General features: G+C 32.1%; 1 protein-coding gene across 1 annotated transcript in view; it reads left to right on the top strand.

Moving 5' to 3' along the window:
- Positions 1–25,412, top strand: part of LOC148302326 (uncharacterized) — a 90,833-nt gene extending 65,421 nt beyond the window's left edge. The window contains exons 4-15 of the mRNA XM_088271754.1: positions 578–729; positions 2,008–2,177; positions 7,867–8,024; positions 8,992–9,090; positions 13,136–13,397; positions 14,313–14,444; positions 15,502–15,667; positions 16,483–16,562; positions 17,663–17,888; positions 19,349–19,523; positions 20,720–20,862; positions 22,383–25,412. Coding sequence (XP_088127880.1) covers positions 578–729; positions 2,008–2,177; positions 7,867–8,024; positions 8,992–9,090; positions 13,136–13,397; positions 14,313–14,444; positions 15,502–15,667; positions 16,483–16,562; positions 17,663–17,888; positions 19,349–19,523; positions 20,720–20,862; positions 22,383–22,511 — 1,892 coding nt within the window. The 3' untranslated portion in view covers positions 22,512–25,412. The remainder of the gene's footprint in view (positions 1–577; positions 730–2,007; positions 2,178–7,866; positions 8,025–8,991; positions 9,091–13,135; positions 13,398–14,312; positions 14,445–15,501; positions 15,668–16,482; positions 16,563–17,662; positions 17,889–19,348; positions 19,524–20,719; positions 20,863–22,382) is intronic.
- The last annotated feature ends 67 nt before the right edge of the window (positions 25,413–25,479 follow it).

Below are 25,479 nucleotides of genomic sequence, written 5' to 3'. Positions count from 1 at the left end.
TCATCATGTCTTACCAAAAGCCATTAATTAACGTAAGGTACTAACAGTTGCTAACGTTGTACAATTTGTACTAAGAAGAAAAGTCTACCAAATGGCATTGATGTAAGGTACTAATGTACAATTAATACCTAGAAGAAACCATATTTACGTACGATTTGTTAAAAAAAAAAAGGTCTATTAAAAAGCATTAACGTACAATTTGTACTTGAAAAAGATCTATCAAAGGGCATTAACGTACAATTTGTACCTAGAAGAAATGTCTAGCACTTTTGCTATACTTTTCTTAGTGTTAATGTCTTTGCACTAACGTACAATTTATACCAAGAAGAAAACTCTAGCAAAGACATTAACGTACAATTTGTACCTAGAAGAAATGTCTAGCACTTTTGCTATACTTTTCTTAATGTTAATGTCTTTGCACTAACGTACAATTTGTACCAAGAAGAAAAGACTATCAAAAAGCTATTGACGTACAATTTGTACCAAAAATAAAGTTTAGCAAGAAGGAATAACGCAAGACACTACTAATTTACTATTTTTTTTCAATCACAAGTCCTAATTGTTGAATGTGTTTCAGAATCCAGCACTGTGGCACAGAGGAACGGCGGTTTCAGCCAGGCCGATGGACAGAACCACGCGGTGGTTAAACCTTCCAACAGCAGACCACCCTTCCTGCCGGGCTTCTACATGGCTAAATTACAGCTCAACGAGTCTTCTGCACTTGGAGGGGTAAGTTCAACAATAGGGAGTACTCGTATTCACATATCGCTCACTCCTTTCAAGAACGTCATATATAAAAAATCTTCAATTTTCAGCTGTGCATTTTTTCGGATTGCCCAGAAAATGTACTATATCCCAGCAAAAGAGGCATGTTTTTAACTTTATATTTACCCACTACAGGGCAGATAGTATTGTTTTTGTTTTTTGGAAAAAAAAGGAATTGTTTTTAATTTTTTCTTTAAATACACTTAATATTTTCAAATGGATAAAAAACATTCAGGTTTTACTTAAAAAGATCTGTTGCACAGTAAAAAGTTCAATAAGTGGCTTGATATTATATTTACTTTTAAAACATTTTTAAGAAATGAAAAGAAAAGAGTTATTGAAAGGAAAGGAGGAAAGTATTTATTCGCCAAATTCCAGTAAACCTATTTTCCTAAAAACACGTGTGGCTTCTCGCGCAGCCGGTCGTGTACCGAAATTCTATATTTGAGAATACACCCTTAATACTGTTCATATATCGCTCACTCCTTTCAAGAACGTCATAAATAAAAAATCGTCAATTTTCAGTTGTGCATGTTTTCGGAATGCTCAGAAAATGTACTATATCCTAGCAAAAGCGGCATATTTTAAACTTAATATTTACCCGCTACAGGGCAGAAAGTGTTGTTTTTGCATTTTGAAGAAAAGGTATTGTTTAAGTATTTTTTGAAATATACTAAATATTTTTTAAATGGAGAAAAAACATTCAGGTTTTACCTAAAAAGATCTGTTGCACAGTAAAAAGTTCAATAAGTGGCTTGATATTCATTTTTAATACATTGTATTATATTGCTAAACTTTAAAAACGTTCTACTGAAAAATCAAGTTGTTTGATTTATGACGTTCTTGAAAGGAGTGAGCGATATGTTCTTTTTTCTTCTTATTTTTGCATCGTATTATTTCGAAACCACTATTTACAAATCGAATATTAGCAAATCTTGGTCACAACTGTCGTCAAGAAAAGGCGATTCAGTTGGCTTGGCCATGTACTCCGCATGCCTCCCGAGAGCCGCCATCAAGCTTGCCTCTTTTACAAGGCATCAGGTTCGCCGCCCAGGATGACCACTGCTGACAATTCGTCGGCAGTTCTCGTCAGAACTTCGGGACGCGGATCTGACTTGGGAGGATGCAAGGGAGCTGGCAGCCGACAGAAAAGCCTGGAGACAGTTTGTGGACTCCATATGCTCCGCGGATATGGTTTATTTAAAAAAATTACCTCGTGTTAATTGCCATGTGTGTTCGCAGCCCAGAATAGTGCAGCTGGGGCTGTGCCTGCCGGCCGCGTGCAGCGCGCAGGACGTGCAGGCCGCGCTGGAGGCCGCACGTGCTCCCGGCGCGCCCGCCGTGCTGGCCGTGCGCGCCCCCCACCACCAGCACTTCAACATGCTCACCGACAGGACCTTCCAGATACTGGCGTAATTATTTAATTAAATAATAATGTATTTTTAAAAACAACTCTCTTATTATTTTTTGACATCTCATCAAAGTTGAAGAAGAATATGGAAGTCTGGGCATTTACGGGGCTGACGACCGTCATAGGCTGGTTTACGTGATCACTTTACACACGTGTAACATTCACCAATTCTACCCATTATTGACAACCACACTATTGAAATTCTTGGAAGTTCTATATATATGAACCAATTTAGAAACCTTGTTCTTGAATCACTAGAACTTCACTAGAGACATCTATTGGTGAGATGTAAAGAAGCTTTTTACTAAGCAGAAACTCTTATATTAAAAATAATAATAATATGAAAATAACTCCTGTAATTGGAGATAATCCAGATATTCTGAACAAGTATTTGGACACACTCAAAACGTTGTAAATAAATTGTCTGGTCAAATTATAAGCCTTAATAATAAAAATGAAAATGGTATTTTCTGGCGTTTCTTATGTGTGTGATTATAAACTCGGACCTCACATACTAATATAAAAGTTTCTGCTTAATAAAAAGCTTCTTTACATCTCACCAATAGATGTCCCTAGTGAAGTTCAAGTGATTCAAGAACAAGGTTTCTAAATTGGTTCATATACATAGAACTTCCAAGAATTTGAGTAGTGTGGTTGTCAATAGTGGGTAGAATTGGTGAATGTTACACGTGTGTAAAGTGATCACTTAAACCAGCCTATGACGGTCGTCAGCCCCGTAAATGCCCAGACTTCCATATTCTTCTTCATCTTTGATGGGATGACAAAAAACAATATTAAAAATAAATGTTTTGTTTACTGTTAGAAGATGTAAATATACATGTACATATATCGCTCACTCCTTTCAAGAACGTCATAAATCAAAAATCGTAAGTTTTCAGTTGTGCATGTTTTCGGAATGCCCAGAAAATGTACTATATCCCAGCAAAAGAGGCATATTTTTAACTTAATATTTACCCGCTACAGGGCAGAAAGTGTTGTTTTTGCATTTTGAAGAAAAGGCATTGTTTAATTTTTTTTTTAAATATTCTAAATTTTTTTCAAATGGAGAAAAAACCTTTAGGTTTTACCTTAAAAAATCTGTTGCACAGTAAAAAGTTAAATTAGTGGCTTGATATCTATTTTTAATACATTGTGTTATATTTTAAAACTTTAAAAACGTTCTCCTGAAAAATCAAGTTTTTTGATTTATGACGTTCTTGAAAGGAGTGAGCGATATATATATATATATATATATATATATATATATATATATATATATATATATATATATATATATATATATATATATATATATATATATATATATATATATATATATATATATATATATATATATATATATATATATATATATATATATATATATATATATATATATATATATATATATATATATATATATATATATATATAATGTAAATTAATTATTAATTCTTCTTCATCTTTGATGAGATGTCAAAAAATAATATAATTTTTTTTTTATTAACATCAACTCGGTTGACACGTTCATTCAAACACTTCTTAAATATTTTTTTAATATCCTTTTTGAAGAACGATTTATTATTATTTTTTCCATTAGACTCTAGACTATCCATAGTCACCCTATGGATGACATATCGATATTACAGGTTTCTCAACTTCTTCATTTATGTTGAGAATATCTGAGAGTTCAACAGTTCATTAGTGTAGCTTTTGTAGCGGAATTTATTTAACACCTCCAATAGAACCTGTTCTGTCGACTTTTATTAGAATAGTGTAAATTTACATAAGGAGTTCCTTGATATCCATTCCATGAGAAAATCAGTTGCTATCAATTCACATATCGCTCGCTCCTTTCAAGAACGTCATAAATCAAAATACTTGATTTCTCAGGAGAACGATTTTAAAGTTTAAAAATATAACACAATGTATTAAAAATAAATATCAAGCCACTTATTGAACTTTTTACTGTGCAACAAATCTTTTTAGCTAAAACCTGAAGGTTTTTTCTACATTTGAAAAATATTTAATTTATTTATAAAAATAATTAAACATTACATTTTCTTCAAAATGCAAAAACAACATTTTCTGCCCTGTAGCGGGTAAATATTAAGTTAAAAATATGCCTCTTTTGCTGGGATATAGTTCATTTTCTGGGCATTCTGAAAACATGCACAACTGAAAATTGACGATTTTTGATTTATGACGTTCTTGAAAGGAGTGAGCGATATATTACACAAGGTACATGACCGGTGTATAAATTTCAAGATAAAAGAGTGGCAATTACTTACCGAAAAGCTTTATACATAATACGCGTAAATAAAAGATACCATTTATAAAAATAACATTTAAAATATACATTTTGTATTCCTCTTTTCTTGTGGTGTGGGCCTTGTGGCCTGTTCTTAAGAGGTATTTTTACAATTTTACAATCTATCTCTTTGGTGGTCTACCAAAGAGATGGATTACCATTTGGGGATGCAAAACAAATGATCTGAAAAAATACTTTATTGAAAGATATATCGTAGTCATACAGGAGAAAGTGACCAAGTGCATTTTTTACAAAAACCTGATCATTGACTATTTGATATCTTACTAGCTTAATATTGCCCTAAAAAAAATCCCACAGGATTTTAAACTTGGAAGTATAATATATTGACTTGTTAAAAATGACTAACTGCATTGATGTTTATTTTGTTGCCAAGCAAAAGTGACTTAAATGGCCCTCCTGAACATTTTACTGTTTGTTAGTTGGTCACTTTCTCCTGTACGACTACGATATATGTAGTGTTTAGTCATATTTTCTTATTTTGTTTTTACCTTATGTGTTTTTATATTTTCTCATTTGTTTATTTTAAATATGCTTCTTACCTAAGGTTTTTCTCATTTATTTCTTTTAAATATCCTTCTTATGCCTATTTATTATACCTGTTTATTGTTTTTATATTTTGCCTTGTATTTTTTGGTTATTTTAAAAATCTTTTTTATAACTTTATTAAAATAAAAAAAAAAAATGATTTTTCAGGAGAACCTTTTTAATGTTTAAAAATATAATATAATGTATTAAAAATAAATATCAAGCCACTTATTGAACTTTTTACTGTGCAACAGATCTTTTTATGTAAAACCTGAAGTTTTTTTCTCCATTTGAAAAACATTTAGTATATTTAAAAAAATAATTAAACAATACCTTTTCTTCAAAATGCAAAAACAACACTTTCTGCCCTGTAGGGGGTAAATATTAAATTTAAAATATGCCGCTTTTGCTGGGATATATTACATTTTCTGGGCATTCCGAAAACATGCACAACTAAAAATTGATGATTTTATATTTATGACGTTCTTGAAAGGAGTAAGCGATAATCCCAAAATGAGAAATAGAAATTACTCATCGGGAATATTATATATATATATATATATATATATATATATATATATATATATATATATATATATATATATATATATATATATATATATATATATAAATAAATATTTATATATATATATATATATATATATATATATATATATATATATATATATATATATATATATATATATATATATATATATATTTATATATATATATATTTTTATATATATATATATATATATATATATATATATATATATATATATATATATATATATATATATATGACTTATGTATGTAATCTGTTTTGAAAAATTAACAAATAAATACCTTGGGGTTGGCCGTGCAGTGCAATGTGGGGGAGTCTGGATGGTTCCATTCTCCTCGCATACGCATACCATTGTTTTCGTAGTTGCTTTACATTGACAACCACACTATTCTACATAACTAACGAGCATAATTCGTTCTAGAATCTTACTCGTTAAGCGAAACTTTTTTTTTTGACTTGCACAGAAGTCCTGACTCACAAGTGAATGTTGTGAAAAGGGGACTTGCTCTTTGCGAAATGTCGCTCGTTAAGGGAGCAACTATTTCACATTTTTTTCCTCGTTATCGAATTACTCGTTATGAGAGGTTCCACGGTTCCAAACAATTTTTTATCCATTTCTTTAATGTTTTTTTTTTCTTATACCTTATGGCAAATTTTATAAAAATTCACATATAAAACTCAAACTTTGATTTTAACAACTTTTAATGAGTGTACTTTTTTCCAACCGGTTTCGACAAGCACCTTGTATGGATATGGAGGTATCCCTGAAGACAGCAAGGTTCTTGTCGAAACTGGTTGGGAAAAAAGTACCAAGAATAAAAAAAAACTTAGTACACTAAAACAAACTGTGTTTGATTTGAAATTAATACATAAATTAAAATGGAGTTCTACAAATTAAACGCCAAATCAATAACTAAAAATAAAAGCGGTAAAAACTTAAGTAAGTTTTACTTTTATTTTATAAAGTTTTTTTTTATTCTCTTTGAATTTTAAAACCGCGATACTTAAAGATTAAAAATGTAGGTTATTGTTTTGGCACGACTGATATTTCATAACATGAAATAACCGTTGGGTATGTGTTACAGCGATGTTACATATTATATTATGTACATATTATTAGTATCAACAAAAAACACATTCTCTCAATTCACGTTATACGATTTTAGCTCTACTTTTCGACATTCGCGTTTGAATCACATTGATATGGGAGTATGTATAAAAATAGATGGTAGTTGGGGGCTTACGACAGTCATAGGCTGGATTAAGTAATCACTTTACATACGTGTAACATTCAACAATTCTAGTTATGATTGACAACCACACCATTAAAATTCTTGGGACTATATATATTAATCAAATTCGAAACATAATGCTTGAATTCACTAGAATTGCACCTTTGTATCATTTGTTTAACTATCCAAAATAACTATCAAAATAATAATAAAAAACTTAATATGCACTTCAAACGACAAAATATAGATTTGACATATTTTTTATGGTAGATTACTGATTTAATCGGGGAAAAATTATTTCTCTTAATTTAACAAGGGGCTCGTCCGAGCCCCTCCGAGGCTCCTGCAGCCCACCGCTGGTTCTACACATCGCTCATTCCTTTCAAGAACGTCATAAATCAAAAACTTGATTTTTCAGGAGAACGTTTTTAAAGTTTAAAAATATAACACAATGTATTAAAAAAAATATCAAGCCACTTATTGAACTTTTTACTGTGCAACACATATTTTTAGGTAAAACCTGAAGGTTTTTTCTCCATTTGACAAATATTTAATATCTTAAAACAACACTTTCTCCCCTATAGCGGGTAAATATTAAGTTAAAAATATGCCGCTTTCGCCGGGATATAATACATTTTCGGGGCATTCCGAAAACATGCACAACTGAAAATTGTCGATTTATGATTTATGACGTTCTTGAAAGGAGTGACCGACATGGTTGTCAATTATAGGTAGAATGCTGAATGTAACACACCCCCATTAGTTCGAATCCACAGTATTGAATGTTGACCCTTAACCCTTCACTGCATAGTGTATCAAATTTGTTACATACCATATAAGCAACCATTCTCTGTTGTCACTGATTAGATACATCCATAACTCACGTATATAGTTCACAATTTCGCCAAAAGACGCGCTATGAACGCCAAAATAATAACTTCACTTGTCTCTCGAAGACGAACTGTCAATGCAGTCATGCAAAAAAAGTCATGCAGTGAAGGGTTAAATTGACCACTGTTTTTCGTTTCCTCAGAGGCGTCTCAGCGATCGTGCTCGGGCTGATGATCGCCGGCAGCCTCTACGAGCTGGCCCTGGGCTCCAGGCTGCAGCAGGCTCCGCACACTCCAGCATCCCCTCCTCCGGCTCCATCCAACAAGATGGACGGGATCCCCAAGGTCAAGATGACCAATGGTAAGCCTCTAATCTGTCATAGGTTGGTTAAGTGATCACTTTATACACGTGTAACAATCATCATTCTACTAATGATTGAGAACTAGTCATATTTTTGAGACTTGAGTGTGTGTGTGTGTGTGTGTGTCTGTGTATATATATATATATATATATATATATATATATATATATATATATATATATATATATATATATATATATATATATATATATATATGTATATATATATATATATTTTTTTTTATATATATATATATCGCTAAATCCTTTCAAGAACGTCATAAATCAAAAAACTTGATTTTTCAGGAGAACGTTTTTAAAGTTTAAAAATATAACACAATATATTAAAAATAAATATCAAGCCACTTATTGAACTTTTTACTGTGCAACAGATCGTTTTAGGTAAAACCTGAAGGTTTGTTCTCCATTTGAAAAATATCAAGTATATTTAAAAAAATAATTAAACAATACCTTTTCTGTAAAATGCAAAAATAATATTTTCTGCCCTGTAGCGGGTAAATATTAAGTAAAAAATATGCCTCTTTTGCTGGGATATAGTACATTTTCTGGGCATTCCGAAAACATGTACAACTAAAAATTGACGATTTTTGATTTATGACGTTCTTGAAAGGAGTGAGCGAAATGTATACATGCACCATGAATGCATGTACCATGAAATTATAATACTTGGTACAGACGGAGCCGAAATGCATATGGCGGCTGTAATTTTTCTGTATTATCTCTATTCACGTATGAATTTTGGGATGACGAGGACTACTATTTGGTTAATATTACACCGCTCTTTCACATTTATGGCACGAACGTCAATACGAAATCAACCGGCGTGTTCTAATTTGTTTTAAATAAACAAATATCACGTCAACTTCCGTATGGAATCCTTTTATATTATAATTATTTCTGCGGAGGTATTACTTTATTAATTAATATTGAAATTATGAAATTTCAGGTATTTCTGTGTACAGTCTCAATAACAGCATCACAAATAACAATAACAATTCCGAAGAACGCCTCACCATGCCAGCCGCTGAAGAAGCTACGCAACTCAGTAAGTTTATTTTTGTTTAATTAATGTTTTACTTAGTAAATACCACTATTTCTTAAAATCTACTGTGACACGTGTTTCAATGCATTCCGCATCACTTTCAAACACCGTACGTGAAGCTAATTCTAAATTTTAGAGTTGGGTCCTTGGGACTTTGAAGGTTGAAGAGGGGGTAGTAGCTGTTTCATATTTTTATTTATTAATTTAATTTTTATTTTTTATTTTTATTTCTTATCAGAGTAAAACATTAAGTAAAACATTAATTAGAAATGGATAGATTTTACCACAAAGTGACTGCCGAATCAATTAATGAAATTATTTTTTTTTGTTTGTTTCGTTTTGTTTTTTTTTTCTTCATTCCAATTTATTTATTTATTTCATAAATACATAGATACATATTTATTTCAAAGATACATTTACTACATGTATTACAATATTATTGTCCGCCTCCGTGGTGTAATGGTCAGCGTGTTTAGCTACCGTGCTAGAGGTCCCGGGTTCGATTCCGAGGGGGGGAGGTGAAAATAAATATTAGTGATTTAACACTGTAACATTTATTTAATATTACCCTGGACTGGTTCCTGAAGCGCAAGAGTGATCACCTTGCCTTCATGTAAGTAATGATCAAGATAACACTGCGTCAATTTGATGCAGTGCCCTATGCACCATTAGGTGCGGATAAGGGTTTTAAATAAAATTACAATATTATATTTAAATTCGTAATTTGTAATTTGTAATAACAGTAAAACCTCGATATAACGGACATTTGGGGGGCAGTGGTGTCTGTTGAAGCCAAAAGTCAGTTTTATAAAAAAAGTTTTAAAATACCGCAAGCAAAACCTCGGCAATGATTTCGCGCGATATCTGGAATATCGCTCACTCCTTTCAAGAACGTCATAAATCAAAAATCGTCAATTTTCAGTTGTGCATGTTTTCGGAATGCCCAGAAAATGTACTATATCCCAGAAAACGAGGCATATTTTAAACATAATATTTACCCGCTACAGGGCAGAAAGTATTGTTTTTGTATTTTGAAGAAAAGGTATTGTTTAATTATTTTTTTTAAATATCCTAAATATTTTTCAAATGGAGAAAAAACCTTCAGGTTTTACCTAAAACGATCTGATGCACAGTAAAAAGTTCAACAAGTGGCTTGATATTTATTTTTAATACATTGTATTATATTTTTAAACTTTAAAAACGTTCTCCTGAAAAATCTAGTTTTTTTGATTTATGACGTTCTTGAAAGGAGTGAACGATGTGTCACTTCCTAACTATAAAGCAATAATTATCACAATATTTCAGGCTAATGTAAAATTCTTTGTTTTATATGTTCATCCTTTATTTAGATGAGTACTTTTCGAATCAATAATATACTTAAAAAGAGAAAACATATTATTTTATCATAAAGTATGTAATATATTGTGTAAAAATTGTCTACTACCGTGAGGTAAAAAAAGGGTTTTTTGAAAATATGCACACTGTATTTAGATATAAATAAAAAATACAAAACATACACAAAATATATTTGTTGCTGTTTGATATCGACGCGCTTGCTTTCGGTAATCCTGCTTTGAAGAAGGAATCAAGTTTTGTTTCTACTTTTTATGTTTTGAGACATATGTAATTTGTGATTATAATGACCACTAAAAATTGTTTACACGCGGCGACACTTGAATTTAAGCATGTGTAATATTAACGCGTTGAATGCCATGTGAATTATATTTAACGCACGCTGTATTTGGTCAAGAAGTTGCATGAGTTAAATATAACTCCAATCATGGATTGGAATTGGATATCCTTGACGTTTACCATGTAATGTAAATGTATGCACTTTCCGTGTAGCCCCCTGGACAAAATACTGAAGTTAGCACTGATTTTTCTCTGAAAACTGTAATGTAAATTATGCATTCAAATAACAAAACAAACCTACAATAAAAATATGAAGCCCCAAGGATCATTTTTTCTATTTTTTTCTAATTGTGGGATTTTGTAATTGGCTTTATTTTTTATTAATGTAACCATTTTTAATTATATACTTTTTTAAATGTAAGGCTGTCCAATTCCTGAACAAAAAAAATGGCAGTCAATGTTTTAAGAGGACGTTTTGATTATTTTACATTTGATCGTATTTTTGTGCGTTACATCCGAAGTTCGTCAAATAGACGCCCGTTATATCGAGGTTTAACTGTATCTGTATGGTGAAAAATAAACAAATAAATAAATTGTCTTGCTAAAAATACATTCTCGAGTTGATTTACGAGTACATACTTAATAAAGTGGCAACCTTCGTTGGTGAATGAAGTAATCTGTAATCAACTTGCTCCAAGTGACGCAATTTTTACAGGTTCTCGGTAATTATTTTACCGAGCGGAATTTCGTTATGAAGTAAACCATTTAGGAACTCAAATTATAATGTTTTAAGATAATCACATCTCTAGCTGCAATATGTAGATTATGACAACTCAAAAATATTTATGTATTAATTTTAAATCAAACACAGATTTTTTGAGTCTACTAAGTTGTTAGTTAACTTAGTAGACTCAAAAAAAAAAAAATTGTGTTTGATTTAAAATTAATACATAAATTAAAATGGAGTTCTACAAATTAAACGCCAAGTTAATAAATAAATACTCAAAAATATCCTGTTGTGAATTTTGAATGAAACTTTTGCGAGTAAATACGTCAATATTTGGAAAAAAAAAAACAATTTTTTTCTTTCTTCTTCTTCTTCTTCAAACCCCCGTCCGTACCCGATGGTGCATAGGGCACTGTATCATATAAACGCAGGGTTATATGATCGTTAACACATGAAATAAGGGTGATCATCCCTCAGCTTCAGGTACCAGTCCAGGGTAATATTGAATAAATATTACAGTGAAAAAATCACTTATATTTTCAAAATTATTCTTATTTAAAGCATTTACTTTGTGGTTAGTCATTTTTACTTTTTTATTTTTTTACAAAAACGTTAATAATATAAGTATATAACCACTCACCGAGATTTTTATGTCTACCGGTTTCGAGACATACCCGTCTCTTCGTCAGGACAATTACTACCGCATCATTTTCAAACACCGTATGTGAAGCTAATTCTAAATTTAAGAGTTGGCTCCTTGGGACGTTGAAGGTTGAAGAGGGGTAGGGGCTGTTTCTTATTTTTATTTATTTATTTCATTTTTATTATTATTTAATAGTAGTAGTAGTAATAGAACTGTAAAATTTAAGAGTTAGTGGTATTTACTAAGTATTTTTTAAATTAAAAATGGATAAGTTTTACCACAAAGTGACTGCCGAATCAATTAATGAAAGAATATGGAAGTCTGGGCATTTATGAGGCTAACGACCGTCATAGGCTGGTTTAAGTGATCACTTTACACAAATGTAACATGTACCAATTCTACCCATAATTGACAACCACACTACTCAAATTCTTGGAAGTTCCATATCAGACATTATCAAACAATAGAGTGTTTGATAATTGAAAATTAGAGAGTTTGATAATGTCTTAATAAGACGAAATGCGTCACATTTTATCATATATCGCTCACTCCTTTCAACAACGTCATTTATCAAAAAACTTGATTTTTCAAGAGATGGTTTTTAAAGTTTAAAAATATAATGAAATGTATTTAAAATAAATATCAAGCCACTTATTGAACTTTTTACTGTGCAACAGATGTTTTTAGGTAAAACCTGAATATTTACACTGCATTTGAAAAATATTAAGTTTATTTAAAAAATTAAACAATAAATTAATTAAACAATACCTCTTCTTCAAAATGCAAAAACAACAATTTCTGTCCTGTAGCGGGTAAATATTAAGTTAAAAACATGCCACTTTTGCTGGGATATAGTACATTTTCTGGGCATTCCGTAAACATGCACAACTGAAAATTGACGATGTTTGATATATGATGTCGTTGAAAGGAGTATATATGTAAATAAAAGTATAATTCAAGCCTTGTTTAATTTTGGGTATATTACCTAAAAAAAATCACACAAAAAATGTTGTACATTTGTTACATTTGATTTGCTATCCTTCCAGACATATTCTCCGAGCTGATCCTCTCCTTCTCGGTGATCTCCAACATGAGGACGATATGCGATCAGACGGTGGGAAGTGACACCATCCCGACCATCCACGGCCTGCGCAGCATCTCCATGGCCTGGGTCATCCTGGGCCACACGTGCATCGTGGCCTTCAAGTACTCGGACAACGCAGAGCTGCGCAAGGATGTAGAGAAGGAATTCCTGTTCCAGACGGTCACCAATGGAGCGCTCAGTGTCGATACGTTCTTCTGTATCGGGTAAACATTTCTTCTTCATAGTTTTGAACCTGATTTGAAGGACATTCTTTAAAAAATATTTCCTTTCTACAGTTATATGTACAATAGAAAGGAAAACATAAAATATAGGTAATGAATCTAAAAATGTACCTGATGATGAGTGAATTTTGGGATCTAAAGTGTAATTGGTATAAAGTCAGTAAGTCAGTCTAAAGAAAATATGCGAAGATGTCCAAAGATGGAATCTCTTCTTCAAACCCTCATCCGCACCCCAATGGTGCATAGGGCACTGCATCATATAATTCAATTCAATTCAAACCCTTATCCGCACCCCAATGGTGCATAGGGCACTGCATTATATAAATACAGTGTTATCTTGATCGTTAACACACGAAAGAAAGGTGATCAGCCCTCCGCTTCAGGTACCAGTCCTGGGTAATATTGAATAAATATTAGATTGAAAACCCGGGACCTCCAGAATGGTAGCCAACCGTGCTGACCATTATACTACGGAGGCAGACAAGCATAATATATACATCATATAAACACAGTGTTATCTTGATCGTTAACACACGAAGGAAAGGTGATCAGGCCTCCGCTTCAGGTACCAGTCCAGGTAAAAAATATATATATGTATCCGTGAAAAAAGTGCCGGAACGCCATTCCACCGCATTACATAGAAAAAAAGCCTCAGTTAAATTAAAAAAAAAAATTTTTAAATTTTAATGGTTAATTGTTAAACATAAAGTCATTAAATTTTTTTAAAGTTAAATGTTAAAATAAAAGGGGTCTCTGGTAAACTGTCTCCCGCAAGCTCACACATGAATTGAGTGTGAATTACATGATTTATAATATATATGAGTCTCAAAAATTTGAGTAGTGTGATTGTCAATCACACATTATAAAGTGATCACATGTGATTTGTTTGTCTTGCAGCGGCATTCTGGTGTCATACATTTACTTCCGTACCAATGCAAAGGGGAACTTGGACCGACTGACAAATGGCACCAAAGGTTTTACATCCGGAGTCCTGCAGTTCATTGGACTTCTAGCCTATAGATTTGCCAGGTAATTCACTCCTAATTCATAAAAATATTTTATGTTCTACATGACTTTAACCAAGCATATTTTCATACAACTGAACACTATTAATTGTAGTTCTAGCAATAACTTCACATATAATATAGCACTAGGTTTTGTACGAACATATGATATACATCTTTTTGAGTGATATTTGCACATTCCCGTCTGTTTCTTATGGTATAGTGGTTACTGCGTTTGGCTAAAATGCTAGAGGTCCCCGATTCGATTCTCAGTACCTATACTAATCACAAGTCTACAAACTACAAATCCGATTCCGATCTGTACAATGTTTTTTGGCGTCTCTTGCGCTCTACCAAAAATAATAGAATTGAACGCTTTTAAGCATCTCCTGCTCTCTACCAACAGTATGTAAAAGACGCTTTTAAGAGTTTTCACAAACAATGTATAATAGAGTCAAGGTGGATAACAATATATTAAATAAATCTATACTTTCAAAAGCATTAGCTAACATGTGAAGCCACGGAATCGTAGAGAACATGGCAAAGTTTGCATTATGTAAAAATACTGCCAATTATAGATTTTTGCCTAGTACCTCTTCGACGCACGCTAAGCTTTATTTGATTTAGGAGATCAGGGCTGTCCAAAAATTTTTTAAAAAATTTATATAACAGGACCAAATCAGTAATTACCCTTCTATTACTAAGATTTATTAATTTTAGCCGCTTCATTATGCAATTATAATCTAACTCAACAATGGGCATATTTAGTTTAAAATCAATGTATCTAAGGAACTTGTGTTATCCTCTCTCTACGCTATCAGCTTGTATAGCATAATGAGGAGACCAGACTGTGGAGCCGTATTCCAACTGACTTCTAATTGAAGCAACATACAGGGACTTCAGTGCATCAATAGATTTAAAATCCCTTGTTGCCCTAATCACAAAACCAAGAGTTTTAGAAGCTTTGTTGACCATCTCATTGTTATGCGCTGCAAATGACAATTTATCATCAAATATGATACCCAAATCGTTTTATCCCAAACTCATTTTATATAGTAACATTGTTTTATTACTGATTTCAGACTGACAGCACCGTACATGTTCATGTTGGGGGTGGTGGAGGTGTCCATGAAGTGGTTCTACTACAACTCGGTGTTCGACCCGCCCACACAAGACCACGTCAACTGCCCGGAGTACTGGTGGAGAAATGTGCTGTACATCAACACTCTCTTCCCCGTCGACCAAATGGTAGCACTGACCCTTTTCATTATAATTCTCTTTCATTATCCTAGAGCAACTATTCCAAATGGACGTAAACATTTTTCACACCCAATGGTATACAAGGCACTCATTGAATTTGAATTTGAAATTGAATTTATATATATTTCATCAAAGGTACACATAATTACAAATTACAATACAACATTTTGACTACAATTCAAAATGTTTTAAATCAATTATCTGGTCAAATTATAAGCTTAAATAATAAAAATGAAAATGGTATTTTCTGGCGTTTCTCATGTGTGTGATTATAATCCAGGATTCGGACCTCACTTACTAATATAAGAGTTTCTGCTTAGTGAAGAGCTTCTTTACATCTCACCAATAGATATCTCTAGTGAAGTTCTAGTGATTCAAGAACAAAGTTTCTAAATTGGTTCATATATATAGAACTTCCAGGAATTTGAGTAGTGTGGTTGTCAATAATGGGTAGAATTGGTGAATGTTACACGCGTGTAAACTGATCACTTAAACCAGCCTATGACGGTCGTCAGCCCCGTAAATGCCCAGACTTCCATATTCTTCTTCATCTTTGATGAGATATCAAAAACATAATATGAAAATAACTCCTGTAATTGGAGATAATCCAAATTTTGTCAACAAGTATTTGGACACACTCAAAATGTTGTACTTAAAATTTTACCTGGATTTAAAGAAAATAAAAGTGGATTGCTTTATTGTTTATTTATTTTACCTGACTTTGGTAAGTTTTTATTATTTCTAGTGTTGATTTTTAATTTTACAAGACTATTAGTTTTTTTATGAGTTTTTATTATTTCTAGTGTATGCTGTGGAGTTGGTATCTCGCTGACGATTCGCAGTTTTACGTGGTTGGAGCAGTCATCCTTATTTTGGCAGCAAGGTATGTATTCACAGCAATTAGAGATGTACCAACTACTAATCTGACCAACTAACTGACTAATTAGTTAACTTTTTAAATCCTTCCACCCTGTTATGTGTAACTGGTACATATTGTTTCTTAACCTGTCAATGAGTGAGTTTCTCCGAACAAAACTGTATCTAGGGAGTGAGTTTTTTTTAGTTTTTTTTTTACTTGTAAAACTTATACGTATAGTCAATACTAAAATTGTGGCTTACTATACGCTCAACTGTGAAACTGGCATTGCGGGTTTGATTCCAGCCAATTGCAAAATAAATTCAAGAAAGATTTATTTTTCAATTGGTATGAAAGTTTGTGATGTGTTTTTCACATTTACCTTCCCTATCCTTACTATCCTACTGCAGACACGCATTTAAAAATAGGGACTTTGTGAATATATTTTAGTACACAGCCATGATACATGATTTACACACAATGAAGGTTTGATAGTCCCAAGAATTAACAATAAATATGGGAGTCGAACACTGCAATATATCATTCCGAACATATTTAATTTATTGCCGACGGATGTAAGAGGTTAAAATAAAATATGAAACAAAGGCAAAATAAAGGAACGGGCAAATGATCAAGAGTTAATTTTATGAAAATTGTAAAATGTTTATATTCTTAATTTTTCTCTCTTTTTCGTGTGTATATTAGGTTTAAATGGATAAAAACAATAAAAAATGTATGTAAAAAGAACTCTAAAACAAACAGTGAAGTTCTAGTGATTCATGAACAAGGTTTCTAAATTGGTTCATATATATAGAACTTCCAAGAATTTTGAGTAGTGTGGTTGTCAATAATGGGTAGAATTGGTGAATGTTACACGTGTGTAAAGTGATCACTTAAACTAGCCTATGACGGTCGTAAGCCCCGTAAACGCCCAGACTTCCATATTCTTCTTCATCTTTGATGAGATATCAAAAAAATAATTAGCCACACAAGGTGGCTTGGTGGCTCTGCAAAAAAATATTTTAAATATGTTTATAATTGTTCTTTTAAATAAATGTACACAATTTAATATTTAAAAAAAAAATCTATATTGAAATCAAATTTGATTTTTTGAGCCTGCTTTTCAGTCACTTCAAGACCGCAGCTGGCGCCCTAACCTTGTTCCTCATATCCTCCTGGTTGACCACTGGCTACATCGCTTGGTCTAACAACCACATGCCCTCCACCGACGACCCCCTGGCCCTCTTTGACAAGATCTATGACAAGCCGTGGACCCGCCTCGGGCCCTACCTGATAGGAATGGCCGCCGGGTGGCTACTCTTCAAAACCAACTGCAGAATACGGATGTCAAAGGTATCTTGTAATGATTCTTCTTCCTGGCCACATCCCAACTTATCGTCTTTGTAGACTGCTGGGGTCAGCTCTCCTTGTCCTCAGGTTGTATGTCCTTCTGTCATGGACAACGTCACCTAGGCCATGTCTTCGAACCATGTTTTCTCTTTGCAGCATCCATGAATTATTATTTTTTATTATTACTATTATTAATATTTATCTTGGTATCTTATAATGATTACTGAACAAAAATCATTGGCTAATAACCATCACGTCACTCGAAAGCCAACTCCAGAATACCTTTTCGTTTGGGAATCGAACACAGGACCACCAGCACGATAGCTAAACTTGCTAACTATTACACCACAGAGGCGACATCTCATACATACCCACTGATTATTCCAACTTATCTATTATTATTCCAAGATACTCCAAGATAAGATTACTCCAAGATACCTATAACCTTGTGAATGTCACAACCCAAAATTCAACATGGCTTTGAAGCACATTTTGAAACACGTTGACTCTCACGGCAATTTTCAGAATTCCGATCTAAAAAGCCTATATCATTTAATCATATTTTATTATTAAAAACTCTAATTACAGTACATAATCATATTTTCTGTTCATTTATCAAAAAAAATTCTGTTTATGTAAGCCAGCATTAATTTTTAGCACTGATATACTAGGAATTTTATCGTAGCTGCAGGAATATGGCAAGTAAACACAGTACGAGATAACTCTTAGTCAGCGTTCTAGCAAAGAACGCAATCTACGGGTTAATTCATAGTTGGAAGTCAATGTGTTAAGTTCTAGAACTTTGGTAATCTTGTAAATTGACCTATTGTAAGTAAGCATATGCCAAGGCTTCTTATCGGTTCATCAAATTATTATAAAACTAGCGGTATTTGGCCACACACTGCTGAGCCTCAGTCAATGACGGACCTACATAAGTCGGCATGGAATTCTTCTTACATATCGCTCACTCCTTTCAAGGATGTCATAAATCAAAAAACTTGATTTTTCACGAGAACGTATTTAAGGTTTAAAAATATAATACAATGTATTAAAAATAAATAACAAGCTGAACTCCTGAACATCATTTCATATCATTTCCTGAACTTTTTGCAATGCAACAGATCTTTTTAGGTAAAACCTGAAGGTTATTTCTCTTTTTGAAAAATATTTTGTATTTTTAAAAAAATAATTAAACAATACCTTTTCTTCAAAAGGCAAAAGCAACACTTTCTGCCCTGTGCCGGGTAAATATTAAGTTTAAAATATGCTTCTTTTGCTGGGATATTGTACATTTTCTGGGCATTCCTAAAACATGCACAACTGAAAATTGACAATTTTTTATTTATGACGCTCTTGAAAGGAGTGGGCGATATGAGAGATAATATATAGGTATTAATTTACAAGCTTGTACGTTCCCATCTCTTTCTAGTAAAAGAGGGTGTTTACTAATATGTTCTTCCCAGTTGACAGTGTTCATGGGATGGTTGCTATCGACTCTGGTGCTCCTGTACCTCGTGTATGGACTGTACAACACCCAGCTGTCTCCCGTGGCTGCTGCAGCACACAGCGCGCTGTCTCACACCGCGTGGGCGCTCGCCGTATCTTGGATCGTTGTGGCATGCTCAACGGGTCATGGAGGCGAGTAACTACAATATTGATAATTAGAATAGTGGTCCTTATGAAACTCATGGGAAATAAACCCTTAGTAACTAGAGTGCCGCCATAAAGGCAGCATACAAAGCCGCTATGGCACCAAGAAAACAAAGTCTTAACAGTGTGAAGTCTGAAATTGTAAATGAAAATACTTGTTTTTTACCATTTGAGTTATATTTATTTCAACGACTAGTTTTGGAAGCTACAGATGCTTCCATCTTCGAGTCTGAATATTGACATTGTTTATACAGTAAGTATATATTACTAGTTACGTGATTTAGACTTATGTGAATTTGTACTTACACAAAATGTGAGAGATTTGAAAAAAAGTATTCTTTTAATTAAAGAATTAACCCACAAAGCGTTTAAAGGCTTGTCTGAAGGTAGGATACTTAATAAAAACACTAAGTACAAAACAGTACCGATGCAATCTACAATATTTACCAAAAATAGAGGAATATAAATAAAAAATCAGTAGGTTGAACTTAAATATAACCATATATTTATAGTGCACTTAAATAATAATGTATGTATCTGATTAATAACTTCTAAAAATAATGTTTTATTAAATATATGTATGTAGATCTATTCAGTTTCTGTTTTTCATTTTACACGAAAAACTTTGGAACGAATTAATCACATAAATAAAGAACTTACAGTATTCAGTTTATATTCAGACCCGAAGATGGAAGCATCTGCACCTTCCGAAACTAGTCGTTGAAATAAATATTACTGTAGTGGTAAAAAACAAGTGTTTTTATTTACAATTTCATCATCTTTTACCACAAAGTGAATGCCGAAACAATAAATAAATGTGTCAAATTTTATTTTTGTTTACAAACCAAATAATAAAAACAATTAATTAAATTTCATTGTTTAAGTACGCACTTTAGCTAAATGCAGCTTTGTCATTTTAGAAATTATGACCGCAATTCTAGAATACGGTTCAGAAAGGAGGCTGGATACTTGGATGGGAAGTTGGATTCCTGTCTATGTTAAGCTTTCTAAAAAGTCCTCCTTCACTGTTGTGAGTGGACACTGAAAGAACATATTTTTAATATATATATTGTAAGATAACAAGTAAGATTCTGGGAACAATAAAATCTGGGAGAGGTTACTCTGTATTTCTTATAAATGTTGGTATATCAAATGAAATAATAAAATATGTTTTATGTTTCTAGGTTATGTTAACACCATTCTGTCGGCCACGATCCTGTACCCTTTCTCCAGGGTGACGTACTGCGCGTACCTTGTGCATCCGGTAGTGATACGCTACCTCGCCATGCATATCGACCATCCGTTTCACCTGGGGAAGTCTATGATGGTAACTCACATCACCTGTTATTGTTTTTTTTTTTTTTTAAAGAGAAATATTTGTGTCTTTATTATTTACACAAATATTTCAATTTCATACTATTTCCATGAGCCTAAGCGGCTCATTATTAGAAATAGGTATCAAATTGTGGTAGAGTGGGTTCGAACCGAGAAATTCTGACTTAAGAGTCCGCGACACTAACCACGGGACCACAAGTTTTATCTTAGCACATTGTTGTCAGACAGTTTTTTCATCAACCTTGACCCAATTATACTAGACAATCTGCGGCCCGACCCACAGTATACTAATTACAAACAACCACAAACCCAGTTTCCATCTGTGGCGTCTCTCGCGCTCTACCAAGTAAGCAAGTAGAACGCTTATAGGAGTCTCCCGCTTCCTACCAAAAGTACTAAAGGATGCTTTTAACAGTATTATTCTAGTTCTACTTATAATACCTATACCCTTATACCCTTGACTATTACCTAAATTATATTGTATACCCACACACAGGCCATGCCTTTGTGGAATCTTTTTTTGTATTTATATTTAATTAATATTTTTTTGTATTTGAATTTATGTCATGTTTGTATAATGCAAAATAATTTAAAATAAAGAAAAAAAAAGCGTTTCCTGCAAATAATATGTTAACACGTTGGGTGTGGCGTGCGCATCAGGCGCGTACTGTAACATTTCCCCCAGCACGGAATTCACGCTAGGCGGCATATCACTGATAAATGGGTAATATGACTTAAAAATTTAATTGCATAATTGAAGGTTTCCCCTACAGCCTTAACACAATATTTTTGTCAGGATAAAGTGTGTTTTGAGTATTTTATACTTATATTTAAAACAAATATATTTACCATAAATATACGTTTAACTGAAATAGACATTCCAAACCTTTTTCCTTTTTTTATGGGTACGTAGATAAGCAATCCACACACAAAATATGGTTATAAGTGTACATATTTTTTCTTTAATTTTGTTCAATAACTTTATAAATTCACTTAAAATCTATTTTATTTCTAAACTTATATGAAATTATATAAAAATATGCATGAATGTATAGGTAAATATGAAAAAATTACAAAGATATGCTTAAAATTGACTATTATAAATAGAACATTTGAGTGTGTCCAAATACTTGTTCACAAAATCTGGATTATCTCCAATTACAGGAGTTATTATCATATTATTTTTTGACATCTCATCAAAGATGAAGAAGAATATGGAAGTCTGGGCATTTACGGGGCTGACGACCATCATAGGCTGGTTTAAGTGATCACTTTACACACGTGTAACCAGCCTATGACAGTTGTCAGCCCCGTAAATGCCCATACTTCCATATTTTTCTTCATCTTTGATGAGTTGTCAAAAATAATATTATAAATAGAAATACAGAAAAATATTGATGTAAAAAATGCAAGAGTCAAATATGTTTTCAAATATATGGGAAACATTATCCTACCATTTATTTTCTATTTCTGACTACAAAAAAATTACACTATCCATGTTTTTATTTTCAGGCAATCATCTTCCTGGGTCAGATGGTGGCTTCCTTCCTACTTTCCTTTGTAATATCGCTAGCGTTCGAAGCTCCGGTGGTCACAATGCTGAAAATCCTGGCACCAAATAGGAGGAAGAAGATACAGTGATAGTTTTAATGAAGCGCAGAGATCAGATCTATTGGGTTTACTCAATGATATCATATTAATATTATGTGCATTAAAGATACCAATAGACTATTTATTTAGTTTCTAAAATAAATGCATCATACGATGATTGCACAAAAATGAGAAGAGAAAACGTACAATCTTCATAAAAATAACCATATGTCATTAATACTATTTCTTTATTTGGCATTAAATTTGTGGAATAATGTGATGTTTGAATTATAAATAAGACACTTCGCTCACTACTTTCAACAACGTTATATATCAAAAATCGTCTATTTTAGTTGTGCATGTTTTTGGAATGCGAAGATAATGTACTATATCCCAGCAAAAGCGGCATATTTTAAACTTAATATTTACCCGCTACAGGGCAGAAAGTGTTGTTGTTCCATTTTGAAGAAAATGTATTGTTTAAATATTTTTTTAAAATAAACTGAATATTTTTCAAATGGAGAAAAAACAGTCAGGTTTTACCTAAAAAGATCTGTTGCACAGTAAAAAGTTCAATAAGTGGCTTGATATTTATTTTTAATACGTTTAATATATGATGTTGTTGAAAGGAATGAGTGATATGTTCTCACCAAGGGATGGAAATACAAACTTGTGAAATCAAAAGAAATCCTTATACAAGTGTTTTATTTAAATATGCAAGTCAATGAAATGTAATAATTTTCATTATATAAATTTAATAAAAATTGCTCCATGGGTACTGAAAGATCCTTTTTTAATAAATTGCATATATATGTATGGTATATACAATTATGTTGAGTAAACTCAAAAGGTTTATATCTGTGTAAGTAGGTTATGTATTTTATTGCGATGTCTTGTCAGCTAAGCACTCTAGAATTAATACTTTGTACACTGATTACATACTAAGTTATTAGGGCGACTGGAGAAATGGAGAAGGAATGAATGGGACTTTTAATATAAAATATGACATCATTTAAGACATTTCAAACAATGTTTTTTAAACAGTTTTATACAAGTAAATCTTCTTATTTACGTGTCGTGTTGGGTCTCCCCGACGTTAACTATCACTTGTGAGAACGTGTCCCTATTTTGGGCAGTCCAAAACAGCTCCACGATATTCCATTATTCAGTTTTTATTCAGTGATTATCACATAGAGATTACAGGGTAAAGAAACCAGTTATTGTCACTTTAAGCAGATTGGTACCTATATTCAAAAATCCTGTTAAAATTTGTCTAATTTTTATGTCAAACGTCATTCAAATATCAAAATCGAATGTGTGAATAACAACGTGCCTTGTTGTTACAAAATCATTATTTTTAAACAACTAAAATATGGTCATATCATTATATCACATTTGATATTAAATATATCAATCTATAGTGAGATAAAAAAAAGCTTTTTTTTGAGCAGAAACTCTTTTATTTGTATTTGAGGTCTGAATCTTGGATTATAATCACATACGTGAGAAACATGTATGTGATTATAATCCAGGAATCGGACCTCACATATAAATGGAAGAGTTTCTGCTTAGTAAAAAAGCTTCTTTTATCTCACCATAGATGTCTCTAACGGAATTCTAGTGATTCAAGCACTGTGTTTCGAATTTGAACAATAAATCAATCTATCAATAGTAGAATGATCAAATGTCAGGTTTTTCTAATTTAAAATTAGGATTTTAAAATGAAGAGTTTTGTGATAAGATTTTTTTAGTTTTAAGCTAATATAGTTCATCAAATGTAGTCTTAAGATTACATTGCACCGTGTGATATTCATATCTTAAAACAAGAAGATGTAAAATATTAATTATTACTCATTCAGATTAAATTTATTTTTAAATTGTAGAGAAATTATTATAACAATTGATAATAACCGTATTGTTTTCATTAGATTAAATTGTCAGTTATATGAACACATCACTTGATAAGTCTCCGGTTTAAAAACAATTTCTTTGTTGAAATTTTGGTGTTTTCAAAAACATTTTTTCATTTTTTTTAAAGGAATAACCCGCAAACCCTCTAATTTGAGAGACTTGTCTGCAGGTAGGATAGTAATGATAGGGAATGAAAATGCGAAAAATACATCACGAACACCCAGAACAATTACAAATAAATCTTTCTTGAATTTATTTTGCAAATGGCGGGAATTGAACCCGCGACGCTAGTTTGCAGTCGAGCGTTTACCCAATAACGCCACGACGCCTGTCATATATACACTGCTGATGTGTACAGGTCTTTAGAGAAAGCATATTAAATATTTTTAGGATAATGTGTAATGATTATTTTTTAGATAAATAAATTAATGTAAATATTTAATAGTATAAGAAAGAGATTTGTAATTTTTAAAATGATCAAACGATATGAAAACAATAATCACAGATAAAATTTCTCAATTTCTCATATATATAACACACTTTAGACGGGTATTTTTATGCTTGCATACTGCTGGATACGGGATTTAATAATTATGCACATATATGTAGTTTAACAGAGTCTTTAACAAAGATATTTGTATATAATAGTCATTGGATGATTTTTTTTCTGCCTTTGAAATGGGGCTAGCGCAGAAAGTAAAAATACCCTTCCCGTCCTTAAGCATCAATCAACCAAATGGGTAGAAATACCTTTCCCGTCCGAAGTATATTTATAAATATTTCTTCTTGTTATCGTCATCTGCAATCAATGTTGCATAGGGCACTGCATTAAATTGTTGCAATATTAAGTTGAATGTTGACTATATGAAGGCAAGGTGATCAGTTATTTAATTTGGTTTTTCAATACAATCGCCTTTTCCTGTTACTTCAATGATTTTATCTGGGATTATTACAATAAAGTGATGCAAATCACATGTTTTTTTATGTTTATTACAAACTGTACATTGTATAATAATAAAAATAAAAGATATTCAAAATTAACTTGTGTTTAACTCTAGACATGGGACATGTTTCAATGTACCTTAACCTAGGAAGGACTATAAAATGT

The sequence above is a fragment of the Brachycentrus maculatus genome, unplaced genomic scaffold (assembly GCF_059751285.1).
Source record: "Brachycentrus maculatus isolate JH-2025_06_01 unplaced genomic scaffold, ASM5975128v1 h1tg000459l, whole genome shotgun sequence".
Classification (NCBI taxonomy): domain Eukaryota; kingdom Metazoa; phylum Arthropoda; class Insecta; order Trichoptera; family Brachycentridae; genus Brachycentrus; species Brachycentrus maculatus.
Note: the sequence above shows the minus strand (reverse complement) of the source record. Positions and strands in the feature narration are given on the sequence as shown.